The following is a 16,502-nucleotide window of genomic DNA, read 5'->3' on the forward strand; positions in this document are numbered from 1 at the left end:
GACAGGAGCTGAGAAAGGGAGAGGATGGATCCACGTGGGGCATAATCGTCGGTGTTCGCACCGACCACCTTACAGGTGGTCGGCGAAAGCGAAGTGCATCCGGAAAGCGAAATTGCATCCAGCCAGCCAGGTATCATTAGTATGTAGAATCTAATATAACCACTATCTAAACAACTTATACAACCAATTAAGTGATTAAATTATTAAATAAAATTGACGCTATTCTCACTTTAAAACAACCCTGAATCCAAATTCTCTTCTGTCCTGTCTGTAAATATGTCCTCATCCAAACCACTAAACCTTATAAATCCAGTCTCATCGTCGTCGCCTACCTGTGATCCCGACCACCCCATTGTTGAAATCAATTGAATATTGGCTTCTTCTTGAATCTCTGACTCCTGCGCAATTTTTTCAGGATCAGGAATTGGATTAAGTAAATCAGGAGGCACCTCCTGCTTTGGTTTTAACAACTAGGTAACCTGCCGCTTTCTTGAAAGCTCGGCTTTGCGGGCCTCAACACCACAAATATAAAGCTCCTTTTTGACCTTATTCAAGGCTATTCGTGCTCTGAATATGACTTCTGCTCTTGAGTTTTCTTCTCCTTTTTAGCCTTGTCAGCTATTTTTTTTCCAAGCATCTTTAGCTGCTAATGGACCGCACGTTGCTTGAACAACATTGCGGCTTTTGACCTTTGCCTTTTGCTGGTTCGCAACCTTTGTAGATAGTAAATCATACTGTAGAACAGCTAACTCTCCTTGAGCAAGGACGTTTTTAGTACCGTGCGCCCAAGAATCCCATTCTCGTGTCGATGGACTTGACAAAAGGTATGGTATCTTTGCCTGCCAATGCTGTAATTTGAGCTCTGAATGTACAAATTTTGTCGGAGTCTATGGAATTTTCGGTAGGTCTAGAGCCTTTTCAGACAGTGTATATACCTTCATTTTTTCCAAGGCTTCTTTACGGTTTATTAGCCACGTTCCAGCTTCACGAAATGCTCCTATAATTGTGCCTTTCTTGAATGTTTCCTAGCGGATTTTGCCCAAGTCTCGAAAAAAATAAAGCAATATTGTAATCAATATCAAGATTTCGCATTGCTTTTTGAATTGCCTTCTTGTGCCAGTGTTTGTAAGACTGAAAAACACCAACATCAAGCGGCTGCATAATATGTGTAAGATGTGACGGGAGCGGATATGGATGAATATTCATCGCTGTTGCTCGTATGACAAACTCGGGTATCGTATGACTGATATGGCTATCCATAAGAAGGACTTTTAATGGTTTATTAGGCCTAGCATCAGAATGTTTAATGAAATTCTCTAAATAAAGCATTGCTAGTTCGCCATTTGTATATCCAGAATCAGAGAGCAATATAAGCTCGTCGCCGCTTAGCTTTTCATGATACCAGGACTCTATATGTTGTCGTCCTTGTATAATAATCACTAGTGGAATCACTTGTCCAATTGCACAGATTGACTCGATTATAGTAATAGACCTGCGATTTTCGGCCATTAGAACATAAAAGAAAATTGCAATTATAAAACCTTGTGCTTCCTCAGCACATTCTTCAAAGCTTGGGTATCAAAGTTCGTATCCTCGGGTATCTGGTCGATGATGTATGTGAGATTCGCAAACAGCTCTCCCTGCTGCTTATACGCCAGCATGGCCGGCACTCCTGCATTATCAAACTCTATGTCGTCGTAGTGCACCTTGACGAAGTGGATTTCGGGATGTGTCGCGACGAGCGGGGTAAGAGCTTCTTCGATAACCTGCGAGACAGCGCACTGCGAAAGGGGTCAGCATGTGCTTGTAAACGCGAGAGGAAAAGCGAATGAAGAAGGGCGGCACATACCTCGATATCATACACAAAAACCACCACTACCGTCTCCCATCCCACCTTCTCAATCGCATCCAGATACCCCAGCGCATCAACCTCATCAAACCGTCCAAACCTCCTCACACTAGGACTCGTCCGCCTATTCCTAATATCACTCCCATCGCGCTCCAACTCCCTCCTCCTCTCCTCCCTCCACTTCTCCAAAAACTCCTCATCCTCCTCCAGCGCCTCCTCCCCCCCCGCCCCTTCCACCCTCCCCAACCCCTCCCTCCTCGCCTGCTCAAAACTCCTCGCATCAGCAATAACCCCCTTCACCCCCGTCGTCCTCCCACTATCAAAGCTAGGCGGGGGCAAGTTCAGCCTCCCCCCCCTTCCCCCACTCGGCGCCCGCATCGCCTCCTCCATCTGCTGCTCGCGGTGCCGCGCCTCCTCGTCCGCCTCATCGATCTCGTCGGCGCCGCCATTCGCGTCCTCGGGGTGGCGGTCGGACGGCGCCCCGCCGAACCAGGCTTTGTCAAGCATGGCCTGGAACTCCTCTTGTGCGGGGGTCTGTGCTGTCATCTTAAGCTGTGCTGCGGTGAGCCGAGACTGCCTATGCGCCCGGCGTCGTTGAACTCCGGAGTGCGGGGGTGGAGTCGGACGAGGTGCGCTGCGGTCGAGGGAATGGCGTGGTTTGTGTGCGTGAGGAGGTGTGTGGCTCTGTTGGATCACAGATATGGGAATTGTTTTTATCTTATTTCACTTTTCGTGTTTGGAGAGGTTGTGCCTTATAGAGTTGGGGGGATGTGAGGTGACCTTCTGCCGACTTTTGTGAAACCGCGCTGTAGCCCGCATCGTCCAAGATTGGCGATCTTAGACGATGCGGGCCACAGCGCGCCTCGTCTCATCTTTCACCAGCACCCCCTGAAACTGACAAGATCTCTCCCTGACGGTTGGTAGTGGATAAATAGGGACGCCTGCGTCACGTCGTGTCTCTCCTTCGCTGCGCGCCCTCGTGCTACATTCAGTCAGTTCTCAGGCTGATACTGCTAGGATCGTGTTTATTGTGGGCTACATATTATTTGTTTTTGTGGTCTTTTGGGTGCGGCCCGAAAATATAAATTCTGGACGCAAGGGGAGGGGGGCTATAGAAATACAAATACAAAACGCCACGACGCCCTGTTTAGAATATAGGATGGAAAGATCTCTTTATGTTTGAAGAGACCTTGTCAGTTTCAGGGGGTGCTGATGAAACATGAGACGAGGCACGGCTGTCCCCGAAGATACGACAAATAAACTTTCATTTAGAGTTGACTCTGGGTGGGCACTGTAGTATGTGGGTAGCCATTTCCAGCCTCTCCAAAATGCCGAGGGATGTCAACTATGGTGAGAGTTATCCGTAATAAACACTAATTCCGCGCATATTCTTCTTCTGGTTCGTCGGGAAACCTCCGCTTGTTCTTTTGAGACATTCGCGTTCTAGAGCTGCCAGGATTGGAAGTGTCGCGCTGGATCAAAGTGTAGTATTTTTCATGTGGTGCTGTTTCTAGCCATCTCTTACGCCGATCCTACTCCTGTAATTACTCACAACGGCAATAGGTATGTCAGCCACTCATCACATTAAGGGGAACATCTATCTTGTGGAATACTGGTCAAACATTCGCTACGAAATGGTCGTAAGACAATAAGAATATGAAGCTTTCCTTCACAATCATGCGTGACACGTAAGAGTTATCGTGGTTCCCATTTTCTCTAATACTAGAACACTCCTCCGCCCTCCACCTCCCACTAAGCAAAGGAAAGCCTCCACAAGAAATCGTGCGCTCTGAAGTGTTTTTTTACAAGCAATTTCGCACCACATCCAACGACATATGAAAAAATGGCTAGAGCCTCAAAGCCAAATGACGTTGTGACCGAGAAACACCTGACACCCGAAAGGCACCAAGCTTCGGCCCTCAAGGGGTTGCCATCCACTGCAGTACTGCCTGCGTCTTCTCCCCCCTCCTCCATAATAGACTAGACAAAATCGAAGATCGTAGAGGCGACTCCATGGCGGTCGGTGGACTGGCGAATTATTCTTTGCAAACCCAGCAAAATGGAGGGCAGAGAGCGCAGCTCGACTTAGCCACCCATACAAACAAAAAAAGTTGAACAAAATAAGGGAATTATGATGCAAGAATAAAAAGTGCGTAAAACTGCAGACCGTCTCAGCCAGATCTTGGTGGCTCGCTGCGTCTTTTAAAGCTCTCCTTCGCTAAAATGGGAGAGCTATCCGGATATCATTGCTCGAGTACGCCGCGAGAAGGTGATGGAAATGGTGGTGTTCGTAGATGTGACTATTTCAAGGGAAGTTTGATTGATATCGTTGACGGAAATTCATGACATGGCTCTCGCCATAAATTTAGGGAGACAGATGAATCTCGATGTTGAATTTGTAGCATCCATTAGATTGCCCAGACTTTGAGCTGTTGGATTTGGTCAGTACTTGATCAACGATAAAGCGGCTCATAATTCTTACCAGAGAGTCCCATGAACCTGTGCACAAGCTCATGCCATCGTTGCTAACACCCAGACAGCTGACACGGTTGCCGTGGCCAACCAATGCGCCAACCTTCTCCCCGCGAGTAATATCCCAGACCTGAAAATAGTATTAGCACCTATCCAAATAGCACGCGCTGAATTACCCACCTTGCACTCAAAATCGTCATAACCAGCAAATAGCAACCTTCCGGATACAGATGTCGCCACGGAAGTAATTCCGCAAAGAATAGCATCAGACTAAATAAATGTCAGTAAAAGTTAGTCGCAGTCAAGAGCGGCTCAACTTACCCCGTATTGGTTGAGCTCTCTGTCCGCGCGAATGTCGAATAAACGGCAGGTAGCGTCGTCGGACCCAGTAACGAAAGAATGTCCATCCGGGAAGAACTGGATTGCGTTGATGTCGGATTCGTGGCCCGCAAAGGTTTGTACGGCCTTTCCTGCTCGGATATCCCAAAGCTTGGCGAAAGCGTCGCATGCGCCGGAAATGAAAGTATTCTGGTTGGTGGGGTTGATGCTGATGCTCATGACATCTCCTAAGTGATCCGCGAATTCCGTAACCTTTGTTCCAGTCTCGACATCCCATTTCATGCAAGTCATGTCACCGGACGAAGTGAGGATACTGCGGTCGTTGATGAAGCGACAGCAGGAGAGGTATCCGGAGTGGCCCGATAATTCCCTCGCAACCCTAGTAGGTCCTTCTCTGTTGGAGTTAAGGTTGTAGATTGAGCAGATGTTGTCCAATCCACCGCAGGCGACAAAGTTACCGCTCGGCGCGTATGCGCAGGTCATGACCCACGACGATCGGAGTGGTATGGCATGGACTTTGTTTGTGCTGTATGCGTCCCAGATGATGAGCTTCCCGTCTTGAGAGGCTGATACGAGATGCCTCCTATCCGTCGACCAGTGCATCGCGTAGATCTTGGCAAGATGGCCCTTCAGCGTCTTCCTAGCCTTCATCATGTGGTTCCTCGGAATCGGCTCCTGTTGTTGTTGAGCCACTGCTCGGACTGCAGTATCGGCGTTAGCGGCAATTCGAATCGCGATTCTAGCTTGGCTAAGCAGTCTCATGGGGATGTGGACAACTCACGGGTAGTGTCTGCTAACTCATCCTTCTTTCGCTTTATTCTATCCTTCAATGTCTCTGCCTCGCGACGAGCCTGCTGGATGCGCGATTGCATGGCCTCTGGGGAGACCTCGTTCGACATGGTGTTGGGGTTGTTGTTGGTGGATCAGGAGCTCTGTTCGGGTTCGGATGTTTTTTGGGGGGGGGGGGGGAGGAATAATGAGCTCGTGTTTGGAGCGCAGAATGGACGGGCGGGGAGCGAATGAGGAGGTCTGACGACAATTCAGCCTGTTGCCGATATAGAGGACGTATACGGAGTACACTCGATTGGAGATCGACGAGGGGCACGACGGGTTGTGGTCAATTGAACAGGTCGTTGAGGGAGTGAGTGGGAAGGGGGGAGGTTCAGTTCAGAGTAGAGAATGAGGACCCTGTGGCAGCAGTGAGTAGGTGAGGGTAAGTAGGGTAAGTAGGGTAAGTAGTGTCAGTAGTGTCAGTAGTGTCGGTATTGTCAGTAGTGTCAGTATTGTCAGTATTGTCGGTAGTGTCAGTAGTGTCAGTAGTGTCAGTAGTGGTAGATGAGTGACTTTGGACGGGCGAAATCAACTAAAGGTGGAGAGTGGATAGTGGATGGTGGAGAGTGGATAGTGGATGGTGGATGGTGGACGGTGGATGGTGGACGAACGGGGGGGGCTGACCAAGTTGGATTAAAAACGAAAAACAATAGTTCAATCCGCACTACGGCATCTGCGGTTGCTCCAATGCTGCAGGATGGCTCTAGGGATGCGCTCCAATCTTTCTCCATCCAGCCTCGGAGACGGGCCTTTCTCGCCTTTTTTGCTGGTGTGCGTGTTATGGGAGTGCTATGGACGGACGGTAACTAGTTATGCTCTGTAGGGTATGGAAGGGAATGGAAGTAAAACTTGCATACAATACATCCGCTATATGCACAAAATTGGTTTTGTTGGTATGACACTACTTTCCGAACTACATCTGAGCTACAGAGTGCTGTATGATGCGCTTTGGTCCAACATGTCTGAACCGTGGCCGCTCTGAAGGTAATCAGCATCAGCATTCCGCAGGACAACGGGACATTTGTTAGTGCAGTCTGCCCGCTTGATTGACGGCGGCAGCTGGTGATCTCTACTCCTTCTGAGCCATTATGCGCACTTGATACTCTGGCTCTCTGGGCTCTGCGCACTTGATACTCTGGCTCTCTGGGCTCTGCGCACTTGATACTCTGGCTCTTTGGGCTCTGCGCACTTGATACTCTGGCTCTCTGGGCTCTGCGCACTTCATACTCTGGCTCTCTGGGCTCTGCGCACTTGATACTCTGGCTCTCTGGGGGGCTCTCTGGGCTCTTCTTATCAAAACTAACTACCAGACGCGCGGGCCGCCCAAGAGCTGCAAATCAGATGTCAACGGGAGCGAGGGGGCCTGTAGCCTGCACGCACAGTACACGTCTTGGCGCAATCTCACCAAGGGGCACGGACAGTTACATACAGGCAGATGATGTCTCCAGAGGCCAAACGGAGTTGGGAACAGCGCAGTCCCAAGGGGGTCAAAATGCGTCAAAATGCGTCAAAATGCGTCAAAATGCGTCAAAATGCGTCAAAAGGCGTCAAAAGGCGTCAAAAGGCTCAAAAGGCTCAAAAGGCTCAAAAGGCGTCAAAAGGCGTCAAAAGGAGTCAACTATTGTGTCCTGCACTGTTGTTTTGACGACTAGAGTCTACGACTACTGTAGAGTACTACGACTAATTCCAGTAATATAATACTGTGGTACTATAATAGACATGGGCCATGGGCTGATTCTCCATCGCGCCCAGGTTTCTTCAGTGTCCCATGTGTGTGCACGTGAATGCGCACGAACGGCTCCTCCCTCTCATCGATGATGACCATCACAGATACAAAATGAAAACGTGAATAGCGTCCATATGTCCCAGAAGGGGGTCCCATTGGTAAGCTACCTTGCATACAGACCCGGTACTGTATGTGTATGTATATATGTATGTACGCACGCAGAGCCAGCGGCACGGAGAATTTAGAGCTGTTGCATTCAATTGGGACGATTCTCGCATCGGCCCCGAAGAGATGCTGATGCAGACGCACCGTACTCTCGTTGCAACAAATTCAATATTCTTCCGTGCCGCATATGTGCCCCACTACTAACTACTGATCGGAGACATTGATTGATCCACATCTCACCAAACTGTCTCCTCCGCACTTAACCCTGGCGTCTCACCGTCCAGATCGGTATGCTGAGGGTATGGGGCATAAGTCATAAAATAGTCGCGCGGCAACAGTGCAGAATCCAAATGCACGATTTGTACAGCGCCTTTCTGTCTCAGACCGTTCCTGTCCTCTCATCCTACCACGCCGAAATGGTAAAATCCACATAAACTGGCCTTATTAGTGCTTTCTTCGTCCCTCACGGGGTTGTTACATTTGCCACCCAGAACCAGCCGAGGCCTTGCCCCTTTATCCAGTATATACATAGTTGGAAGTGACCAGTGAGGCTGTCGTGCTCATGGCCACAGATCCTTTAAATGGCTTGGACGCCAAGTCCATGCCAAAGATTGAAGTATGGCCCGTATATTAGAGCTCAGCCCCCGCAACCTATTATCACGGTTGTGTCCAGCAACAAAGCTTTGGTGTCCATAACTAACAACCGGTTCAGCTACACGCCCATCTAAGTGGCAGTATCAGCCCAACTTGCCTTCACGAAATATGGCTATCCAAAAAGCAACGTGATGCAGACGGAGCCTCAGGCCTCTCTGACCCTCTCCAGGTGCTACACCCGAGCAAAGCAATTGGCTTGGTAACGTAAGTTTAGAATATTTATTATCATTGTCATAAATGCGATTCCGCTGCCGTGTTTCATTTTGCTCATTGTCTGAGCAGCTTCTTTCCTCTGTTCTCGAAGTATATCTACGAGCTATGCAACGATGCCGAGAGCATATCATATTCCACCAAATCTGTCCTTCAAGACTTTCAGGATGATGGTGTGATCTACCTTGAGCTGCGAACGACGCCACGTCTCATCAAGCAAGCGGGAATTACCAAAGAAGCTTATGTTCAACTCGTACTGTCAACCATTTCAAGCTTCGAATCGCCTACGATGGTTACCAAACTAATATTATCCATTGACCGCCGGAACTCCGAAGAAGAAGCATTTGAGGTCGTTGACCTAGCCCTCCGGTATAGAGACCAAGGAGTCGTCGGCGTTGATCTCTGCGGGGATCCCGCAAAGGGCAATGTCGACACATTCAGGTCTGCTTTTGCGAAGGCCAAAGAAGAGGGCCTTAAGACCACTATCCACTTCGCAGAAGCTCCCCAATCTTCCAATGAACATGAGTTACTCACTTTGCTTTCCTTCGGACCGGATCGCATCGGGCATGTTATCCACGTTCCAGATGCTATCAAAGAGGTCGTCATTAAACGGAAACTGGGCCTAGAGCTCTGCTTGAGCTGCAATGTCAAGTTTGGGATGACATCGGGGAGCTTCGCGGATCACCATTTTCTGTATTGGAAAGGCACAGGGTGCCCAATAACACTTTGCGTAAGAGAATCACTGGGGTTTATTATGAACAAAAGCTGACCTGATACACAGACTGATGATGTTGGAGTTGTTGGCAGTGCTTTGTCGAATGAATATGCTCTGATTGCTGAGCACTTTGGTTTGCAGCCCAAGGAGGTCTATGAGTTTGCTCGGAGTGGGATCGAGACGATATTTGGTGGTGATGATGAAAAGGAGAGGCTGCGAAAACTGATGTGGCATTAATGCTCAGTCGCTTCCAGGCATGTGGTTTATTCCCAGCGAATGTCAGTACCTTAGTTCTTATTTTCTTAGAATATGTGCGCGTCCTGGCTCAAAAAGTGAGGGGTAGTGAGACCAGGCAGAATGTACCAGTCACGACTTTCACGGAATAACAACTTATCATAGGCAATATTGAAGAGTTTTTTGTGATTAATGAAAAAAAAAAGTTATATTGTCCAGGATATATTATTATTTGACTAGCTTCTGAGACGTCCACGACAGGCAGGCCGACATTTGACGTTGGGTTCACGGGTTGGTCAAGGGTGCCATCACTCCATAATCAGGGGTAGCCTCTCAGACACAATTTTGCCCACGAAATGACTAGCGGCGCACAAGCGAGTTATCTAAAGAAATTCAGTGCTGACAAACACCGTCAACCCCACCATCCAGTCGGTATAACCTTTGTTTGCGACCAACTGCTCTACCCCAACACAAAAACAACTATCTGAAATAGCTATTACATACAAATTTCATCATGTCTACTGCTGAAGAAAAGGTCGACATTGCCCCAGAGGCTGTTGTCTCCTCTGAGGAGAAGAAGACCGTCGAGCCAACCACTGAGGCGACCACCACCGAGGAGGCAAAGGGCGAGACCCCTACAGTGGCACCTACTGTAAGTAACTCCGAAACCCTTTCCAACTTCATAGATTCACGTTGGGCGCATGCTGATTTTATCAGTCTGTAGTAGAGAGCGCCACCGATGCTGCCGCCACAGCCGCTTCGACCGTGACCGCCGCCGCCACCAACATGCAGGACAGCGTCTTCTCCATGTTCGGCGGAGGAGCCAAGAAGGAGAAGGTCGAGGATGAGGACCGTGGTGACAACTCTGGCTCTGCCAAGGCACAGAAGGCCGCCGCCGCCGCCGCCGGGGAGAACCCAGAGGTAAGAAACTCACCTACCCCGCACCAGTGGCACGAGCTTACCGAATTTCACCAGGACGAGGCACCAGAGTCTGAGGACGTCCACTTCGAGCCCGTCATCCATCTCACCGACAAAGTCGAGGTCAAGACCGGCGAGGAGGTTGAGGAGCAGACTTTCAAGATGCGCGCGAAGCTCTTCAAGTTCATCCGCGAGTCCAACGAGTGGAAGGAGCGTGGTACCGGTGATGTGAGGCTCCTCAAGCACAGGGAGAACAACAAGACACGTCTGGTTATGCGCAGAGATAAGACCCTCAAGGTTTGCGCGAACCACTACGGTATGTGGAAACGATAACGCCGATTTGGATGCAGTACTGATACACCGCTAGTTGTGCCTGAGATGAAGCTCTCGCCAAACGTTGGCAGCGACAGGAGCTGGGTGTGGAACGCCGCTGCTGATGTCAGCGAGGGAGAGGCCGAGGCCGTTACTTTCGCCATCCGTTTCGCCAACTCCGAGAGTAAGAAACATCCCAACCACAACGTGTTGAATCGAATCAGGGGCTAACAATATATCGCAGACGCCAACCTATTCAAGGAGGCTTTCATCAAGGCCCAGCAAGAGAACGAGGCCCTGTTCAACAAGCCTGCCGCTGCTGCTGAGGCTTCCACCGAGGCTTCTGCTTGAACTTAGCCTGCTTTCCTAAACTGTGGAGTCATTCGAATCTCAACAAAGAACTTTCACATTGCAATTACGAACCTCATGAAACTCTTGAACTCTATATTCCCCGTCACCACCCCCCAGCTTGCATATACCTCTGATGCAAGCAGTTACCCGTAGTACGTGTCCATACATATGGTGGCACTCAGATTGGCCTGGACTTTGAAGCGGTCGAAGCGGTCCAACTGATATGTCAGCTGGGAGGATATTGGAACGCAATGCATGAAGGTTAATCAGCCATAGGTTATTATCCAATGGTTTAGATACTTAAGTTAGATTACGATGCTTTATTCTCCTCCAGTCATTTGGCACAGATATATAATTCTCAAGATTTTACGAACATCCAACGAACAAAACTGTTCTGTGATATAACATGTGATTGCGATTGCTGGCATTTCTCTAGTGGATGGGGATGGTGCGTGATGTTTTTTTATTGTTTGGGTTTTGGGTGGAATTAATATGAATTTGTAGGAATGTTTAATGGGAATATTTATACCATCTCACTGGATATATATCGCTACGGGTTGTGTCAAACCCAGATCCTCGTCAAAGAGCTTCCGTACATATTAGAGCTACAACATCACTCTTCAAAGTGAAATTGTTCTTAAATTCATATATGGCACCTTGATTTCTTTGCTTCGTTAAGTGGAATCATAACGAGTTCAACACGTGACAAACGCGGTCACACGAAACACAAACTCGGTTAATTAAGGTTACCACCATTGAGCTCCCCGCGTCCACCGATATCACTGCCCATTCCGGCGTGAGCTCCAAAATCGCAACAGTCCATTCAGCATTCACCAGCATATATTTGCCTCGCACGAACTGCCATCTATTTGGTCGCATTATCACAACCAAGTCGTTATAATGGTTGAAGTAAGTTCTTGTGAACCGGTTCTGCATTTATCACCTACAATCGCTGATTCATGTAGGTCAAACGTACGGTGAAGGTGGTGACAGAGCAGTCAACAATCCCGTGAGTGAACGCGCATTCATGCTCATACCCGGCGGAAGATATATTTGCTGATTGTCTGCGATACAGTGGCCGAGCACCGGAAGTTGAGGGCTTCCCAATGAAGCTATGGAGTATTGAGATCTTCCTTTTGGACGAGGCCGGCAACCAGATTGAGGCGAACATCTTCTCAAAGGCAACCTACAATTTACATGCGTCGTTTGCGAATCCCACTCAAAGTATGACCCCTATATGAAATCTGCAGAGATAGGAGCTAATCTATATCCCACAGCTTTCGAAAAGCCACCGTTTCGCTGCCAGAATGAGGGCTGGGGAGAGTTTGATTTGACTATCGACCTCCACGCAGTCGAGAAGGGCGGAAAGCACACAATCGCGCACGACCTCAACTTTGCGCAGCCCCGATACGAGGCCAAGCATGTGATCAACTTCAAGAACCCGAACCCCAACCTCCTTGACGTGCTGCGCAAGTCGGGTCCCGTGCCAGACGACGCGAACGGCGCGCGCAAGAAGGGTGGTGACGCCGACGCGAGAAAGAAGAAGAAGACAGGGCAGGTGGACATGGACAGGCTTGCCGATGGGCTTGTGAAGTTGCAGGAGGATGATCTACTCCAAGTGGTACAGATGATCCATGACAACAAGTCCGACGAGACATACACGAAAAACGACGTTGACCGTAAGTCGCCACCTCGGCCCATACTTTCTGTCAAACCCCAAACCCCCGGACCTGAGAATACTGTCCATCCCAACCCCCCCCTGGATCACACTCCGTTACTATCCCAAACCCCCTCCACGCCTCTGGCGGCCCAAGTATCCAGTCACTGATGATACTGTAGAAGGCGAATTCCACGTCGACCTTTACACGCTTCCGGACGCCCTCGTGCGAATGCTCTGGGATTTCGTGCAATCGAAGGCATGAGCGCCCTACCGTGCTGGTATCTGATGATCCAATGGAGAGCTGCAGCAAACTCGGACATATACATCTAATTCAGCAAGATTCCCAATTACCTTTTTAAAAACCTACAGCACATTCTGCACAATACTTACCCCGCAGTCTCAATTCCCTCTACATTATCCATCCAGATTATCACACGGCGTTGGCAGGAAATATGGAAATCCCGGTGGTGGACCAGCAAACAGCAAGGCGATTATACGATTTTCTTTGTTTCTTCTTTCTTCTTTCATCTTGAAATGAGCTCGATTCGACTTGGGTCCTCCTCCTTCCATCCACAAGAATCACTCGCCAAAGTTATATGAGCATTTTTTATGCCTGGGCGAGGTAGGGCGGCGGGGCGGCCTTCCGTGTTTTGCTTCGTTTTGATGCCGTCGATTGAGGCTAGATTCGGTGGCTGGGGCCTGGTCTTTAGGGGCGCATTTGGAAGGGGTTAGGAATTGGTGGGATATAGCTTCGCATAACACACATCTTCAATGGCAAACCTTATTGTTGTGAACGCTATGGAGCGTGAGAAGCCCGTCTAGTGTCTTACCTGACAGCACAATTGCTGTGCCTCTGATGCAGCAAACCTTTCTCATAAATGGGACCGCCTAGTATGGACGCCATATCCAGGCGTTGGCAGCTTCCATGGCATGAAATAAATGCTCTTTGTATATTCAATGGGTATCTCGACACTCCTGAACGCCACCCGCAACAATCCCAGTCCCGTAGTCTATGCGCAGTATTCTAAACCACCCAATGCATCACCCCCTTGCCTTCAAGTGAACTCCAAGCATAGCGTAGGTCGTGGTGTAACGTAAGTCGTGGCGTAACGCGGGGGATGGCGTAACGCGGTGGAATTTCGAAGAGAACATAACAAATCTATGAAATTTAAACTACAATCAACGATAATATATGATCCACCGTCGCTCTCAGATTGTTCCCCTGCTTCTTCCTCAATATAATCGTCAATTTAAATGTCTGAGGAGGCGTGCTTATCCTTTGTTTTGGCTTTTTCTTACTTGGGTTATGTGTCGCCTTTTCCGCCTCCATTACCGCATCACACAATTCTTGCGTAGAAACATGAAAGTGATCCTTCAGAATAACCCTTTTCCCTTTCGTACGTACCTTACGTCGCTTTATAACTGATCGCAGGTTGTTGGCATCGAGTTGGTGGACAATGCTACGTGCTCGAAGTTGCTCTGACGCAACTGTGAGTTTTTGGATGTACGTCTGCACTGGTGTTGACAGCACCCCACCACCATTAATCGTAGTTGTAAGGAGCGCATTTGCAGAGCGTAAGGTCATCCCATCTGGGGGGGAGCTGTTGATAAAGACTCGGTCAAAAATATCATACTGATGTGGTGGTTTTGGTCTCAGCCTCGACTGATGGTTCATCATTGAGCAGCGTACGCAATGCTCGCTGGGGATTAAAAGGAAACAAGCCAGCGCCATGGTATGCTGACTCATCTGATGGTTACATATATCAAGCCGTGCCTGGATGTATGCCTCCATCCATTCATACTTCTGTATGCACGCAAGTTGCGCTTGGTTGAGTGAGGAGAGCGCTGCTGTTAGACGCTTTTTTAGCAGGCCGAATTTCTCAGCGTGATATGCACTCTTATACTTCTTAGATTGGACGTCTAATACTGCCTGAGCTATTAAAGTTTCACGCTCAGCAACACCCAGGCTTTTACAGCAAACCATCGTTGAGTTATTTACAGTTATTAGAAGTCAGCGGGGTAAATTCACTACGTTACGCCATCCCCCGCATTACGCCACGACTTACGTTAATGGGTATAATGGCATAATGGGTATAGTGGGGTTGGGGCCACCCCATCAACAGCTTCAAAAAAATCGCAATAATTCAATTATTACTATGCTAATTCATCTATATCATCATCAGAAAGCTTCACTCTCACTATTAATTAAGTTACTTATTGATGTAGGTTGTGGCGTTTTTAAGATTTTTGACCTCTATGTCATACTGACATTCGTTGCACTCAGTTTGCTATCAAACTCAAGAGCAAACTTAGAAATCTCCTCCTCAAACCTACAAGTCACCATACATATCTTGGCTTATCACACCAACAACAGAAGCAATACTACTCAACGATTGCTGCCAACTCTTCTACTACATCTGTTTATGCTACATACATCACGGCATATCATTTGGACACTCATTGAACAAGTTATTAAGAAAATCTCCTCCTTAAGGGGGTGGGCCAATACTACCACATGGCATATCTCTACCAACTAGAGGCCTAGGAACATGAACGATAGCTCTAGAAGCTTCTACAACCCTCTATGATTCATTACACGTCATCGCTCCTTAGTTACCCACAAGATTGGTTAAGTTATGACATAATTTGTCTATAGGGGTACTCTGACCTTGGATCTCCTTTTACTTCCTATAGGCTACGAACCTAAGAGATGGTTCTATGGGATTCTCTTACGTCGACTACAGTTACCAAGCCTGGTAAGTCATGGAAAGTCTTGGAAAATGAGAGAACTACATTCCTTTAGCATAAATAGGATTGCCCTTTCCTTAAGAAAGGGCAAGCAGACAATACAGTAAATCGACTATCACATACTTCCACATCTTTTCCAAGCTTCCAAGCATTCATCTTGTTACTCCTTGTTTCTGAAAAGTCAGTGAGGTGTTAATCTCTGACTTACCCCTGAGTTCCCAGACTCAACATTTGTTGCAACTTTGTCTGAACCACTTCACTACATCACACACCTGATTGCTGCATTGTGGAATAGTCTAAGCTACAACCCTTTGGCTCTGTTTCCTAAGACAGTGTGTTGTCTTAGTAAAATCATCCCTTCCTTGGGTGGCTAGATTCTCACATCTGGTGCACCCACCATTACAATTCTTTGTGCCTCTACCCTCCTTCCTAACTTAACTCTTAAGTTAGGATGCCTTTGAATAAATTGTGGAACCTAGGCAAGACTAGATTCCACGATTTAGTTTTGGTATTTGAGGTTGTTGAGTTTAGGTTGTTGAGTTTAGGTTGTTAAGTTTAGGTTGTTGAGTTTAGGTTGTTGAGTTTAGGTTGTTGAGTTTAGGTTGTTGAGTTTAGGTTGTTGAGTTTAGGTTGTTGAGTTCGAGGTTGTGTGCTATTGCTCTGTATACTACGACTTTGGTAAATGCGACACCTATTTGTACGCACTTCATCAGCTACCTGTAATGGTGGGTGCACCAGATATGAGAATCTAGCCACCCAAGGAAGGGATGAATTTACTAAGACAACACACTGTCTTAGGAAACAGAGCCAAAGGGTTGTAGCTTAGACTATTCCACAACGCAGCAATCAGGTGTATGATGTGGTGAAGTGGTTTAGACAAGTTGCAACAAATGTTGAGTCTGAGAACTCAGGGGTAAGTCAGAGGTTAGCACCTCACTGACTTTTCAAAAACAGAGAATAACAAGATCAATGCTTGGAAGCTTGGAAAAGACGTAGAAGTATGTGCTAGTCGATTTACTGTATTGCCTGCTTGCCCTTTCTTAAGGAAAGGGCAATCCTATTTATGCCAAAGGAGTGTAGTTCTCTCATTTTCCATGACTTTCCATGACTAACCAGGCTTGGTAAATGTATTAGAAATCAAGTGCGACCCACAACTAGCTTGCTAATCATGTAGTGAACGTAAGAGAATCCCATAGAACCATCTCTTGGGTTCCTAGCCTATAGGAAGTGAAAAGGAGGTCCAAGGTCAGAGTACCTATAGATAAATTATGTCATAACTTAACCAATCTTGTGGGTAACTAAGGAGCGATGACGTGTA

At 47.9% G+C, this 16,502-nt stretch overlaps 6 protein-coding genes across 6 annotated transcripts; 3 read left to right on the plus strand and 3 right to left on the minus strand.

Annotated features, from left to right (window-relative positions):
- Positions 1-1,243: 1,243 nt before the first annotated feature.
- On the minus strand, positions 1,244-3,073 carry VC83_05665 (uncharacterized protein). The gene is made up of 3 exons (XM_024469281.1): positions 2,889-3,073; positions 1,850-2,831; positions 1,244-1,781 (listed from the first exon to the last, which is right to left on the minus strand). Exons 2-3 carry the CDS (start codon positions 2,393-2,395, stop codon positions 1,533-1,535), a joined length of 795 nt encoding a protein of 264 aa, XP_024323106.1. The 5' UTR covers positions 2,396-2,831; positions 2,889-3,073; the 3' UTR covers positions 1,244-1,532.
- A 391-nt stretch (positions 3,074-3,464) lies between these two features.
- Positions 3,465-5,711, minus strand: GPB1 (guanine nucleotide-binding protein subunit beta 1). Its single transcript, XM_024469282.1, has 5 exons — positions 5,442-5,711; positions 4,643-5,361; positions 4,502-4,591; positions 4,332-4,451; positions 3,465-4,278 (listed from the first exon to the last, which is right to left on the minus strand). Exons 1-5 carry the CDS (start codon positions 5,557-5,559, stop codon positions 4,258-4,260), a joined length of 1,068 nt encoding a protein of 355 aa, XP_024323103.1. The 5' UTR covers positions 5,560-5,711; the 3' UTR covers positions 3,465-4,257.
- A 1,304-nt stretch (positions 5,712-7,015) lies between these two features.
- VC83_05667 (uncharacterized protein) lies at positions 7,016-9,374 on the plus strand. The gene is made up of 4 exons (XM_024469283.1): positions 7,016-7,998; positions 8,095-8,240; positions 8,319-8,976; positions 9,028-9,374. The coding sequence occupies exons 1-4, from the start codon at positions 7,945-7,947 to the stop codon at positions 9,196-9,198; spliced, it is 1,029 nt and encodes a 342-aa protein (XP_024323104.1). The 5' UTR covers positions 7,016-7,944; the 3' UTR covers positions 9,199-9,374.
- Positions 9,375-9,630: 256 nt separating this feature from the next.
- VC83_05668 (uncharacterized protein) lies at positions 9,631-11,281 on the plus strand. Its single transcript, XM_024469284.1, has 5 exons — positions 9,631-9,847; positions 9,913-10,116; positions 10,171-10,429; positions 10,481-10,609; positions 10,670-11,281. The coding sequence occupies exons 1-5, from the start codon at positions 9,710-9,712 to the stop codon at positions 10,774-10,776; spliced, it is 837 nt and encodes a 278-aa protein (XP_024323107.1). The 5' UTR covers positions 9,631-9,709; the 3' UTR covers positions 10,777-11,281.
- Positions 11,282-11,503: 222 nt separating this feature from the next.
- On the plus strand, positions 11,504-13,259 carry VC83_05669 (uncharacterized protein). Its single transcript, XM_024469285.1, has 5 exons — positions 11,504-11,685; positions 11,742-11,785; positions 11,852-12,000; positions 12,054-12,455; positions 12,616-13,259. The coding sequence occupies exons 1-5, from the start codon at positions 11,677-11,679 to the stop codon at positions 12,696-12,698; spliced, it is 687 nt and encodes a 228-aa protein (XP_024323108.1). The 5' UTR covers positions 11,504-11,676; the 3' UTR covers positions 12,699-13,259.
- On the minus strand, positions 13,236-14,420 carry VC83_05670 (uncharacterized protein; the record flags this gene model as incomplete). Its single annotated transcript, XM_024469286.1, has 1 exon — positions 13,236-14,420. The coding sequence occupies one exon, from the start codon at positions 14,418-14,420 to the stop codon at positions 13,605-13,607; it is 816 nt and encodes a 271-aa protein (XP_024322979.1). The 3' UTR covers positions 13,236-13,604.
- Positions 14,421-16,502: the final 2,082 nt, after the last annotated feature.

This window comes from Pseudogymnoascus destructans (assembly GCF_001641265.1).
Source record: "Pseudogymnoascus destructans isolate 20631-21 unplaced genomic scaffold scaffold_14, whole genome shotgun sequence".
Taxonomy (NCBI): domain Eukaryota; kingdom Fungi; phylum Ascomycota; class Leotiomycetes; order Thelebolales; family Thelebolaceae; genus Pseudogymnoascus; species Pseudogymnoascus destructans.